Source organism: Amyelois transitella, chromosome 18, assembly GCF_032362555.1.
Source record: "Amyelois transitella isolate CPQ chromosome 18, ilAmyTran1.1, whole genome shotgun sequence".
NCBI lineage: Eukaryota > Metazoa > Arthropoda > Insecta > Lepidoptera > Pyralidae > Amyelois > Amyelois transitella.
In genome coordinates this window covers 6,946,049-6,958,370 of record NC_083521.1, presented here as the reverse complement: position 1 = coordinate 6,958,370, position 12,322 = coordinate 6,946,049, and the positions used below count along the sequence as shown (strand labels likewise).

At 36.2% G+C, this 12,322-nt stretch overlaps 2 protein-coding genes across 2 annotated transcripts in view; one reads left to right on the top strand and one right to left on the bottom strand.

Moving 5' to 3' along the window:
• The first annotated feature begins 515 nt into the window (after nucleotides 1-515).
• Nucleotides 516-5,927, top strand: LOC106130034 (kelch-like protein 30). Its single transcript, XM_013328793.2, has 4 exons — nucleotides 516-790; nucleotides 879-1,894; nucleotides 2,242-2,588; nucleotides 2,877-5,927. The coding sequence occupies exons 1-4, from the start codon at nucleotides 653-655 to the stop codon at nucleotides 3,107-3,109; spliced, it is 1,734 nt and encodes a 577-aa protein (XP_013184247.2). The 5' UTR covers nucleotides 516-652; the 3' UTR covers nucleotides 3,110-5,927.
• Nucleotides 5,928-6,137: 210 nt separating this feature from the next.
• LOC106130026 (unc-112-related protein) overlaps nucleotides 6,138-12,322 on the bottom strand; it is a 42,609-nt gene continuing 36,424 nt past the window's right edge. Inside the window, exons 5-11 of the mRNA XM_060949098.1 lie at nucleotides 11,513-11,726; nucleotides 10,751-10,947; nucleotides 9,000-9,138; nucleotides 8,374-8,472; nucleotides 7,611-7,838; nucleotides 6,822-7,058; nucleotides 6,138-6,344 (exon numbers count right to left, since the gene is read on the bottom strand). Of these exons, the coding sequence (XP_060805081.1) occupies nucleotides 6,144-6,344; nucleotides 6,822-7,058; nucleotides 7,611-7,838; nucleotides 8,374-8,472; nucleotides 9,000-9,138; nucleotides 10,751-10,947; nucleotides 11,513-11,726 (1,315 nt within the window). The 3' untranslated portion in view covers nucleotides 6,138-6,143. The remainder of the gene's footprint in view (nucleotides 6,345-6,821; nucleotides 7,059-7,610; nucleotides 7,839-8,373; nucleotides 8,473-8,999; nucleotides 9,139-10,750; nucleotides 10,948-11,512; nucleotides 11,727-12,322) is intronic.

Here is a 12,322-nt window from a genome sequence, read left to right as displayed (position 1 = left end):
CCCAGGAGGGGTAGGCAGAGGCCACATATTTCCACTTGCCACGATCCATGTATACTTATTTTGCTTCATCCTCATTCATAAATCATAACTCTCTTCATGCAAGCTTAGATAGAAACCTCAGTCATGAGTATTTTTTCGTATATTTTTGTTACATGTATGTAGGTACAGTATGTGTACATAAACTACTCGCTAGTCTAAAATTAAAATGCCAAGTTTTTTAGCCTTTCCTTTGACTGACTTTAACAATCTGCATGGGAAGAAAAAAAACAAATTTGTATGAGATGAATGTGGCGCTTATTCCCTTAGTCGCCTTTTACCACGTCCGTTTTTATCAAGATAGTTTACGACGTTGTTGTTATAGAGGCGAATATTCAGTGAATTTGGGGAATATCTGCCTATTTTGCCTATACATTTAGCAACAAGTCGCGTGGGCAAATCGCAAAATGTGTCGTAGATGGGCTCACCCATATGTTGTACATAATATGTTGATAACTTAGTCGCGAACGCATATTTGATATTATCAAATGTCAAAGTCAAAAATTATAAAAACAACCCCAGAAAAGACCAAAGACTGATCTCCTCAAAAAGGCTGGTCTTTTAAAAAGATTTATTTTCCAAATTTGGAATTTTTGTGTGTTAATATTTATCAGATATGGAAGAAATATGCTTGATAATAGAAGGTCAAAAATTAATAGCTAAAAAAGATGTCCTCTGTGAACACAGTGACTATTTTCGCGCCATGTTCAGCGGCAGTTATATTGAAAACCATCAAAAGGAAATTAAAATTGATGTAAATATACCTGCTATTATATATATTAATCAATGATTTATTTTATTTTGGATTTAAGAATAACAAGAATTTCTGGCTCATTTTCTAGGTTTTGGATGCGAACTCGATGAAGATAATATTACAGTACATGGAAATCGGATTAATAGATCTTTTCGAACATTCCCTCGCAACAATCGCAGACTTGGCAATAGCTGCAAATTTTTTACAAATTTCAGAGCTTATTAAACAAATAGAATACACCTTAGATCTCCAGCTAAAAGTATCCAATTGGATAGAAATTCAAACCATTGCCGAAAGTTCTTCATTTGCAAGATTAGAACAGCTGGCAGCATGTTTTGGTTTATTTTCATTTAAAAATATGAAACCAGAGTATATACCATCAATGCAGAAATTATACTGGTACCTGTCTCATCCCTATTTAGATGTTGGAAGTGAGTTAGATGTGTTCAAATTTGGTTTTCAGTGGATATCACAAGCAACAGAAGGACTAGACGCTATGCTACTACTAGTTATATGCTGTTTAGATTTAAAGAGGATAACTACAAATGACTTGAAAGAAATTCGGGCACTTATCATGGAGTATGAAAACAGTCTTGCTGCTAAAATGGTTGATTGTCTCTTGGAAATTGCAAGTGGAGGGCATGAATTGTCAGCGTCATCTATATCTAGTCAGAAAACTGTTCTGGTTGAAATGTTTACAGAGAAAGTATATAATGAGGTCATAAATTTAGTGAATGAGAGTAAATCTAGAAAATTTAAACTTACTCCAATTGTTCCTGTTTGGATTGTTAAAGATTCTAAGCCGGAGTTAGTGCCACATGTAATGTACACATATTCCGAAGAGACAGGATTTGAAAGATGGTTGGAAGTGGCTGAAAAGAATTTATGGGGTTGGAATGTAATTGCTTGGGGTATGACGAAGTTGGTTATAGTTTGTGGAGAGTATGGAAGAGGCACAGAGATGTTTTATAAGGACGTAAAAGTTTACGATACATTGAGAAATGAATGGACACGTCATGGAGTCCAGTTGCCTTCAAGAAGACATGGAGGGGTAGCAGTCGTGGGAGACTCCCTGTTTATTGTTGGAGGAGTGGGTGCCTTTAGGTTTGTCTATGGTCTATTAGTAAGATTAAAGAGTAAGATCTTAAAAATGATTTCCAAACATGGATCAAAGGATTGAATATGAAATGAGGGAGTGCAATAAGATGCTTCCTTTTTATAGATATTTTTTATTTAATAATTACTGAAGCCTACAAAAATTTTACTACAATACAGAAAAAAATTGAAATATTCTTCCTATATGTAAACTATCTATGTCACACTTAGCTCATCTAAGATGTCACACGATGCGTTTGATAGCATTGAGAATCAACTTCATGCTCTTTTATTGGTATTTATTTAGGCCATCACAGAGTAAAAGTTTATTATATAATATCTTTATATTTTTATAGGGTAGTGCTGGACACCGCAATTGTTTATGATCTTGACGCAAAAACGTATAGGAGCATAGCCAGATTTCATGACACCATCCAAAACCCCGCAGTTTGCAACCATGAGAACATGATATATGCTGCAGGCCATAAAAACATATACCGATACGAGGAGAGTGAAGAAACTGACAGCTGGGTCAATATTGTAGCAACAGAAATAAGAATGAGCTGTATGGTTTCATTCAAGAATTACATATATTGTACGCAGAACTATTTCAGCCACCTGTACAGATTTATACCAGGAGTTGATAGCAGATTGGAATTAATCACTTATTTTACTAATCCTCCAGCTACTATTTGTAATTTAGGTTAGTATTTGATTCATTTTTGGTGTGATATCACACATAAAATCACGCCTCTTTCCCGGAGGTGATGGCAGAGAATACTCCTTTCCACTTGCCACGATCCCTGCATTCTTTTTTCGCTTCATCCATGATTTAATGAATAGTGGTGTAATACATGTATGTCAAATTGCACCATTCAAGCAATTATAACAAAATCTTATTCACCCATATTTACAAAGACCGAAAGCCCCCATATGGCTGTATGGATTTATAATGGTATAATGGCATTCACAAATTTATTTTTATTTTCAGGAAGTTATCTATTAGTATTTACCAGAACAATGTGCGGCCAGTCAGACATGCTAGCCATTGAGCAGTATACAGGTAACTTAGAAGAGAAACCAAAAGTACTATGGTCCCAATCAGACTCTATGATGAAGGTGAATGATGTGGCAGGCTCTTGTTCCCTAATATTGAAAATTCCTCCTCTGAGCCAGGAAGTACCACAGTATCACAAGAGGTACCTGGTAAGGTTTTATCAGTAGAGAAAAAAAGAGAAGAATATACTGTGGTGGATGTGTAGTTTGTCTAATCAATCATGTATTTGTGTTTTGTCTGTACACACGGCTCAAGAGATAACTGGCCCACCTCTCATACACCAATTAAGGCGAAGTGGCACAGTTAACTCCTGAGCCCACTGTACCATAAAAATCGTAATATTATCAGATGAATGCCATATTAATCTTGAAACTATAGGAATGATCTATAATCAAAAATATGGGATGTCTTGCACTCCATGCAGTTTTCTGTGCAGTCTTAAAATCTAAAAATTGCGATTCTATATAAAACTTTATGGTATCACAACCTTCAGTTTCAACGTCACAATCAAAGGTAAACATTTCTATAGTCTTTCTACCCATTTTTATGGTTTGTACAAAAATCTACAGATCAATAAAATTTATATTTATATGCTTGAATATATACTGCAACCGATGTAATGCAATGAAGTGATTGATTGATTAATAATGCATTTTTATATTACTGTGCTAGTTTAGTGTGTAAAAAACAAATAGAGTTGCCAAGCAACCAAGCTCCTTTTATAAATCTGTAAGGTTTTGTATGGAATGGCGGCCATTTTTGGCGCTTAACACGGGGAGTTCCATAAGAGTAGGACAATCGGTTATTTCGTGTGCCAAAACTGTCAATCCATATAAAATTATCGGTACACTATTTCGTCTTTTGATTGCGTATTTTCAGACCAAACGCATTATTACGCTTTAAGTAGTTTATGTTCCACATAGTATTAAAATTTAGTTTAACCACAGACAGACATAAAGAGAAAAGAGACGACATATGCCTTTTTAATGTCCGTGAATAGATCCTAAAGCTAGGGTATTACTGTAACATTCCAGCAATAAAGAACTAAGTACGGAAAATTGGCAACACTGCCTCCTGTCGATTGGTCTACCTTCATACGCTCTTTTGACGGCGCGATCCTCTCTTATCCCCTCCACGTGGCCCAGCTATGTAAACCTAACATCTTACAAAATATAATACAAATTTTCATTAAGGTATTATAAAACACAAAACACTGTGGCAGGAGACCCGCCTTAACAGTTTAGCTTTTGTACCGCCAATTTTGCTAACCTTAATTTTGCTAAGCCGACCTCAAGTCATCCACCCTTAGATTTTTAAAACTGTCATTTTGCTTTCATTTCCAAATGACAGAATGGATTAACATGATATTTTGCCATTTAAAGAGCAACCGCATATTATTATTGGATTCTTTATATATAGTAGACATACTTAATAAGATTATGATTACTTAACCATGTTTTATCTTGACTTTGGCAAAATTTTATCAAAATCCAATATAACAAAAGAAAAATTAACAAATAAAAGTTAATTTTATTACATTTTTTACGCCAGTGTATTTCTAAGGATTTTTTAAATGGAAATGAGAAACATGTTTAATTTTCTCTAGTCATTAGCAAACTATGTACTAAGTATTAGTTAAATTATGTACTAAGACCTATATTGTTTAATATAGTTGTCAAGCTTGTACACATTTGTATAACAAACTTGTATATAAACTTTATTGTCTACTAATATTTTATCGATAAGCTTTCTTGGATTTAAAATCCAATATTAAACCATTATAATGGTGTTTATAGGGTGTGTTTCGACGAAGGCGGTGTCTTTGAATTAACCAGTCACAACACTCCACTATTTTTTAAAGTTTTAGGTTAAACTTTTTCATGTCTTATACCGTTTTTCTTTTTTTTTTCATCAAATAGTTTTGTTTGCTCCAGTGTTGACACTAAAGGCAAATTATATTTTTCTTAACTACCGCGGTTTCTGGCGGCTTAGGTCTCATAAAGGCAGTTCGCCTTTAATGATAAGGCATGGCTATAAATACCTATATCCTGATAATTAATGCTGATAGTTATATTACTATAAGCATAGGGGCAAATAAACTATTTGATGAAATACTCTACGGGAACACATCCTTACAAAATCAGTATAAACTGTAAAAAGATTTTTCGCATGCTTAAAGGACAGGCAATGAAATAAAAGACATTTTTGTTATTAATTTACATTTATTTTGATATTCATTTACAAACAGTCACTATGTTACCAAGTGTACATACATATTTGTACAATTCTACATTTAAATACGGCAAAATAATTGTTAATACTTCATTAATTTATATAACTTATATGACGGCATTTTATGCGAACTCCGTAAGACTAGCGGTCCAAATTAATAAAATATATATAGATGGAAAAATGAGAATGTTTAAGCAAAAAAGACACCAAAAAGTGGTGTGCAAATTAAAATGTTATTTACATTACGTCAATGAAAATATCAATCCTATTAACATTAAGGCCACTCGGCAAATCTGGCATTTTAAAAAGATCAAAATATATAAGAGATATCGAACCTTGAATTTGTAAGAGGAAATCTAAATAAGAGGAATTCAATATGATCATTTTTAAAAGGCATGAGAAGGCTATACTTATAATTTATTGAAGCACCAAAAACGCGTGCGTTAAGGCGACATGGGCACATCCCATCTCATAATGGCACTTAGTCGAGTTTTCAACTGTATATCTTAAAAATAACTTACAAATTATTCGTATAAAAAGCTTTGAAAATCGCGTTATGAATACACTTTTCACTAATTGCATCGGAGCCTAGACTTCTGATCTACTTGAAATGGAAGCATTTATGTCCAGTATACAATTAATTATATTTGGCATGTACAGAAACGCTAATATAAATTATTGGAAGCACTAAGTTATAATGCGAGTAATTTCCGTGATCTAAATGTGTGTCTCGCATAATTTTAATGTGTTAACGTTATTTATCAAAATACTTTATTCAAGGCACATTTAAACTCCTCATTGGACTATGCAATAATATATATATACCTCTGCTTCATTCATACACTGAAATTGAAATAAAAGTACAATGTGCTAAGTTCATAATTTTCAAAAGAAGAACTAATTCATTTCATAGACAATATTGCATCGATTTTTTTTAATGCTAGCCAGCTTTTTTAAAAATAATATATTTTACGTCCATCCTCCAGTGAGTTTGTGGAACATATCTTCGTTCAACGTCTGATTCGCATCTTTAGATCGCATTGACAGGAATATGTATCCACCGATGAACTCGTGCACTACCTTGCAATCAGCTGACTGGACTGAGAACATGATATTTCCTTCTTCGAATTGTACCATCATGTGTCTTATCTCCCAGTTTACATTCCAAGCCTGAAACAAAATTTTGATTTGTGAGCAATGTTATATAGATTGTGACGTCGTGCCCCTCTTCGCAGTCCGGGAGCCCTATATAAGGGTGCGCGCGCACTACGGCTTTTGACCTTTGGACTACTATAGCGTTCACCAAGTAGCTCGCAATCCTCTGGCGGCTACTTGCTGGATCTCTTGTCTATTGCTAAACCCACACACTCTAAAATGTGTCAACATAGTCCTAATAGAGGCTGATGTAGTTATTCTATAGAACTTTAAATTACCTCTCTTGCCTGCGACGTTTTACCTAAAACGCCACAAGATTGCAGTTGCAGGGCCTCCTGTATTTTGTTTTCGACTTCGTCAGTTTAAAACTTCGTCTGGCCGTAGTCCGGCAAGTTTTGCCAGGCCTTTTATATTGTACTTCGATATCAGAAGTGGGATGTCTTTTTTCAGGAATATTCCACCAAAGAGTTTCTAATATAAAATGCAACTTACCTTCATAGTGCTAAACCGCCAAGTCTTGATATGGTCTCCGGTGCTAGGGTCTAGTCTCATGATGCGGTTGTTGGCGATGCTTATGATCTCATCCTTCCTTTGGCCCATGAATCTGATCACGAACAGAGACTGGCCGTAATCCGGTAGGTTTTGCCAAGTCTTAATGTACTGTAGTTTAGCTTCGAGTAGCGGGAGATCTTTGACGTTGGCGTGGCTTTCTAGAACCCGTTGGGTGAACTGGAAATGAAAGCATAAATTATTTTTACATACTTATTTTACTACAAAAGCCTGAAGCTGGTAAGCTCACAAAAAATTACCTAAATTAATCTGCGGAAAAAAAAAACATTGTTCTCCTTCAATTTCTTAACATATTCAGGCGCCGAGTAATTTCAAATGGGGCAGACTTTGCTGATTTAGTGCTACATTCGGTTGCGGTCATTGCAAAATTAACATTAAACTAATTCCAAAAATCTAAACTAACCTTGCTCCCCTTCAATTTCTTCACATATTTAGGCGCCAAATAGTTCTCCGGCTGCAGATGATCCAAGTGGGGCAGACTATGCTGATTTAGTGCTGCATTATGTTGCGGTCATTGCAAAATAAACATCAAACTAATTCCAAAAATCTAAACTAACCTTGCTCCCCTTCAATTTCTTCACATATTTAGGCGCCAAATAGTTCTCCGGCTGCAGATGATCCAAGTGGGGCAGACTATGCTGATTTAGTGCTGCATTATGTTGCGGTCATTGCAAAATTAACATCAAACTAATTCCAAAAATCTAAACTAACCTTGCTCCCCTTCAATTTCTTCACATATTTAGGCGCCAAATAGTTCTCCGGCTGCAGATGATCCAAGTGGGGCAGACTATGCTGATTAAGTGCTGCATTCGGTTGCGGCCGTTGCAGAGCTAGGAGGGACTTCACCGCGGCCGCCTCCGTGGTGAAGGCCGAGTCTGCGAGCGAACGTCCGCGGGAACCCAGCCTGCAAGCGGCCACCCATTCCGCATATTGGTCCTCCTGTGAACAGACAGATAAGGCTAGTAATAACTTTTGCAAAAAGAACCGCGTCCAATCGATTTCCTCCTTTTTTGAAGACGGTTAAATTTCTAAAATATTCTCCTAAGTGTATCCCTTTCGGTTCAGCGAAACGCGACATAATCGCGAACAAACATACATACAGGTCAATGTGAGAACCGCCTTATTCTTTTAAGAAGGTTAAAATCTAACGTGTGAATATTTGTTCGTACATTGTATGTGATGCAGCTTCATCTACTACGTTCGCGTATATTTTTAAGTTTATTTTAAGCGTGTATGATGAAAACAAAGATACGAATTAACCTATAAATTTAATAAATCTGAATGTACATATTCGAAATAAACGCTTTTAAAAAGGGACAACATTGTCTCGACAGTACTTTACTGGTACGCCATACAGGCCGACATTACTTTGAAATTATGAGTGTACACATTCAACACTATCAGTGGAAACTTACATTATTCAAAAAAAAAAACAATGAAAAATTTATCTAAAAAAATAGAAAAAAAAACTTACATTCTCGCATTTAAGCCAGATCTCATGCATGGTGTCATCTGAAGGCACCTCCAGCTTGATGCTGTACCGGCCCGTCGCCGGGTGTGCATCCGGGGTCACCTGGAACATAAATAAATACCATTTAAAATTTTGCCAAACTCCTCAATGATTTTCGTTCGTTCAAGGTTATTAACCTTTACATCTTTTTGTGGAGTTTTTCAGGAGTGGATCTCGTTTGTTTTATAAGTATTAACAAATACCATTTACGAGTTCAAATTATACAAAATGAATTCAAATTTTGCTAAGTAAAATCAATTGCATTTACATCATCATTGGCATTTAAATTTTTTAATCCATAAAATGAAATTGTAACTAACTGATCTCTGTACTTGAAAAATACTGCCAAAATATCGATATGTGGGATCTATATAAGATTAACGAATCCAAAAAATACAATTTATATACTTTAAACACATTAAGTCACGTATCATCCCTCGCAAGGTAGACGTAGGAAGTTTTCAAGACTGTTGGCATTGTCTACAATGCCAACAGTCTTGAAAAGACTGAACGGCCACGTTCAGCTATATGGCTGAATGATAGAATTGAGATCTTCAAATTGCTTAGTAACTATTATAGTTGTAACTTACCTCAGCGCCCCTCAATTCCACCATATAAGAGGGAGCATCGCCTCGGGTCGCCGCGTCATGTGACGAATGAATGCGGAGGATGCCGTCGCGACACGAAATCCAACTGCGCTTGTAAGATTTCAGGGTGAAGCGCTTTGGCCTGTGGATTAACAAATTTATATGATGAATCAAGTTATAATGAACGATAAGAAAGCATACTAACTTACCACGAGGTAATACTAGATATTCTCTCTATAATTTTTGTGCGTTTTAGTTGGCCTTAGCCGTAATGATTTGGTGTCTTGGAGTAAGCGTTTTATTGATATGATTAGTTAGCATCATCAAGTTAGTGTTGATGAGAAGAGTATTTTAAGTTTTAAATGATTTAGGTATGATAAAAGTAGGTCTTAACATTTCGACAGTTTGTTTTTGGTTCGAGTAGCTAAGGTGTTGAATGAACTGCCTGCCTCTATATTCCCAGACAAATACTGTCTGCGAACATTAAAAAGTAAAATAAATGGGTCTCTTGCATAGGCATGTAACATCTTGGTCATCATCGTCACTTACCATCAGGTGAGATGGCAGACAAATGCCTAATTTAACATGGAATAAAAAAAGGATATGCTACGATGAATAAAAAGGGATTTTTACTCAGTATTGGGTTGAAAAATATTTTAATTGTTGCCCAGCTACAAGAAATTACTTGAAAGTCTAAAACTTAAAATTTCTTATAGCAGGTAGGCAGCATATCAATTAATATAGCAGGACATGTTAGATTGTTTTATAATAATAAAATGTTACGGGTTACTGTCAAAGTCATCAATAAATAAATTCAGTTAAGTAAATAAAAAATAAATTATATCATACAATACAAGAAATACAGTTTAGTATGTGTCAGGTTGCCAAAAGGATTTTCAAATGTTAGTCCAGTAAGTTCTGTACAAAGCGTGCACCAAATTATGGTAGTATCGAACTATGTCGGGGTTGAAAACTCTTTGAAAAAATTCTTACGATATGCCGCAAGAGCTTGGCCCTTTGCTGCACGCCGACACCGAGATGAAAAGATAAATTGGTGTACATAAATAATATATATAACAGAAAAAATATTTAAGAATATTAAAATACTTTTATATGACATATATGTATGTGAATGACGGACACGAATTGAGTTCATATCATAGGAAGCTGAACGCCAATCATGGAAAGACGGTAACTATACGAGTATGAATTTGAATTCCATCATTAAGCCATTTTTGAACATTGTCTCTTTTGTTCTGTCAACTCCGTATGGGATACAGACAATCGAACGTATTATGTATATGTTTGTATGTAGAAAGCTGAAATTTGATTATGTATGTTCTTACAGTGGCACATCCCAAGCTTAACTCTAGTGAGGTCAGGATCTAATCGAGAATAAGACAGGAGGACGAATTTCCTTGTTCAGAATAGAGTGATAACACTTAAAACTACATTAACATACATACATATGATCACGTCTTTATCCCTTACGGGGTAGACAGAGCCAACAGTCTTGAAAAGACTGATAGGCCACGTTCAGCTGTTTTGCTTAATGATAGAATTGAGATTCAAATAGTGACGGGTTGCTAGCCCATCGCCTAAAAGAAGAATCCCAAGTTTATAAGCCTATCCCTTAGTCGCCTTTTACGACAACCATGGAAACGAGATGGAGTGGTCCTATTCTTTTTTTTTTATTGGTGCCGAGAACCACACGGCTAAATAAAACTACATTAATTAGATCCAAAATAACCCACCTGAGATATTTAAGATATCCAGCCAGTTCGGGCACATGTGTGATGTCCGGCCTGATGGGGGGGCCGCCCTCCAAGTGCGCCTGTAGTTCGCTGAGAGCCGCATCGATTTCGTCCTCGGGCGCTGCTCCAGGGCTTGAGGCTGCGCCGTCCGCCGCGTCTATACCGCCGCCCGCTAGGGTCTGAAGTTCGATTTGGAGCTGCAATAAACAAAAATGGTGTAAGAATAAAATGCACATTAAAAAAAAAGTTTTAAGTACGTTAATTTTGTATATTAGATATTTTTTATTTGTGCAATAGAAAAAATCAAAGACGCCACCTAATAAAGGGTGATAGTAAAAATGTCAATCCAGTCCCTTTACTAGGATTTAGAATAGAATAAAATAGATTTAATTTCAAAATTTTAACATGACTTAAAAGTCTAATTATATCTACTACCGCTTCCGAGGCGCATGTATAGAAGAAGGGGCAAAACAAACTACACTGCAGCATTAACAACAGAAGTCAATTGACAAAAGATCTTTTAAATCTGAATCGTGGACGAATGCACATTGTCTACATAAAAAGAAATTGTATGGATAATATTGACTGCCGCATAATTTTACCTGTACATAAAGCGACAGAGCACCATTCAAATCCTGATTGTTAAACTTCTTAGTTAAGTACAAACTCAGGGTACAATTATTTGAGGCGGTAACGATCGAAGAAGGAACTTATTACAACACCCTGTATTTCGCAGTGGAACCTAATGAGAACCAATATTACCTGTAAAGCAGCAAACAACAGCATCTCCTCCTCAGTACAGTGGACCTCCTGGTTGAGGATCTGCCAACGAGCTTGTTGGTACAGCTGGTTCAGTCTGGGCGCGTCTTGGGGACGCGCTGTCAGGTCGAAGAACGAGTAGAACTTGAAGCGAAGTTGGAGACAGTCCCATTCGCGAACGTACTGCTCCATGATGGACAGGGATGAGTCTAGCCATCTGCGAAAGATACATATGCCAACATATACAGATACATATACAACAATGCCAACAGTCTTGAAAAGACTTAAAGGTCACGTTCAGCTATTTGGCTTAATGACAGAATTGAGATTCAAATAGTGACAGGTTGCTAACCGATCGCCTAAAAAGAATCCCTGGTTTGTAAGCCTATCCCTTAGTCGCCTTTTACGACATCCATGGGAAAGAGTTGGAGTGCCGTGTAGTTCCCGGCACCAATATAAAAAAGAATTAAGCCTTTATCCTTGGTTGATTTACTTGCAAATGTTGCGGAGGTCAGAAGGGGAGTCGCTTCGTGTAAAAAACCTAACTCACCCTATCCAGGATCCATGGATAAAGGTAAAACCGTTCTTCTTCAGAGTGATGAGGTTGCAACCGGGACTCAAGCCAGAAGGCAGAAGAATTACGTTTATATCCCTTGCGGGGTACACAGAGCCAACGGTCTTGAAAAGATTGAAAGGACACGTTCAACTGAATGGCTTTATGATTAAAGAATTGAGATGCAAAAGAAAAAAGTTATTGTCTTCTCTCTCTTTCTCGCCTCTGTGCAAAATAACATAGTTTTTGGACATTAATCA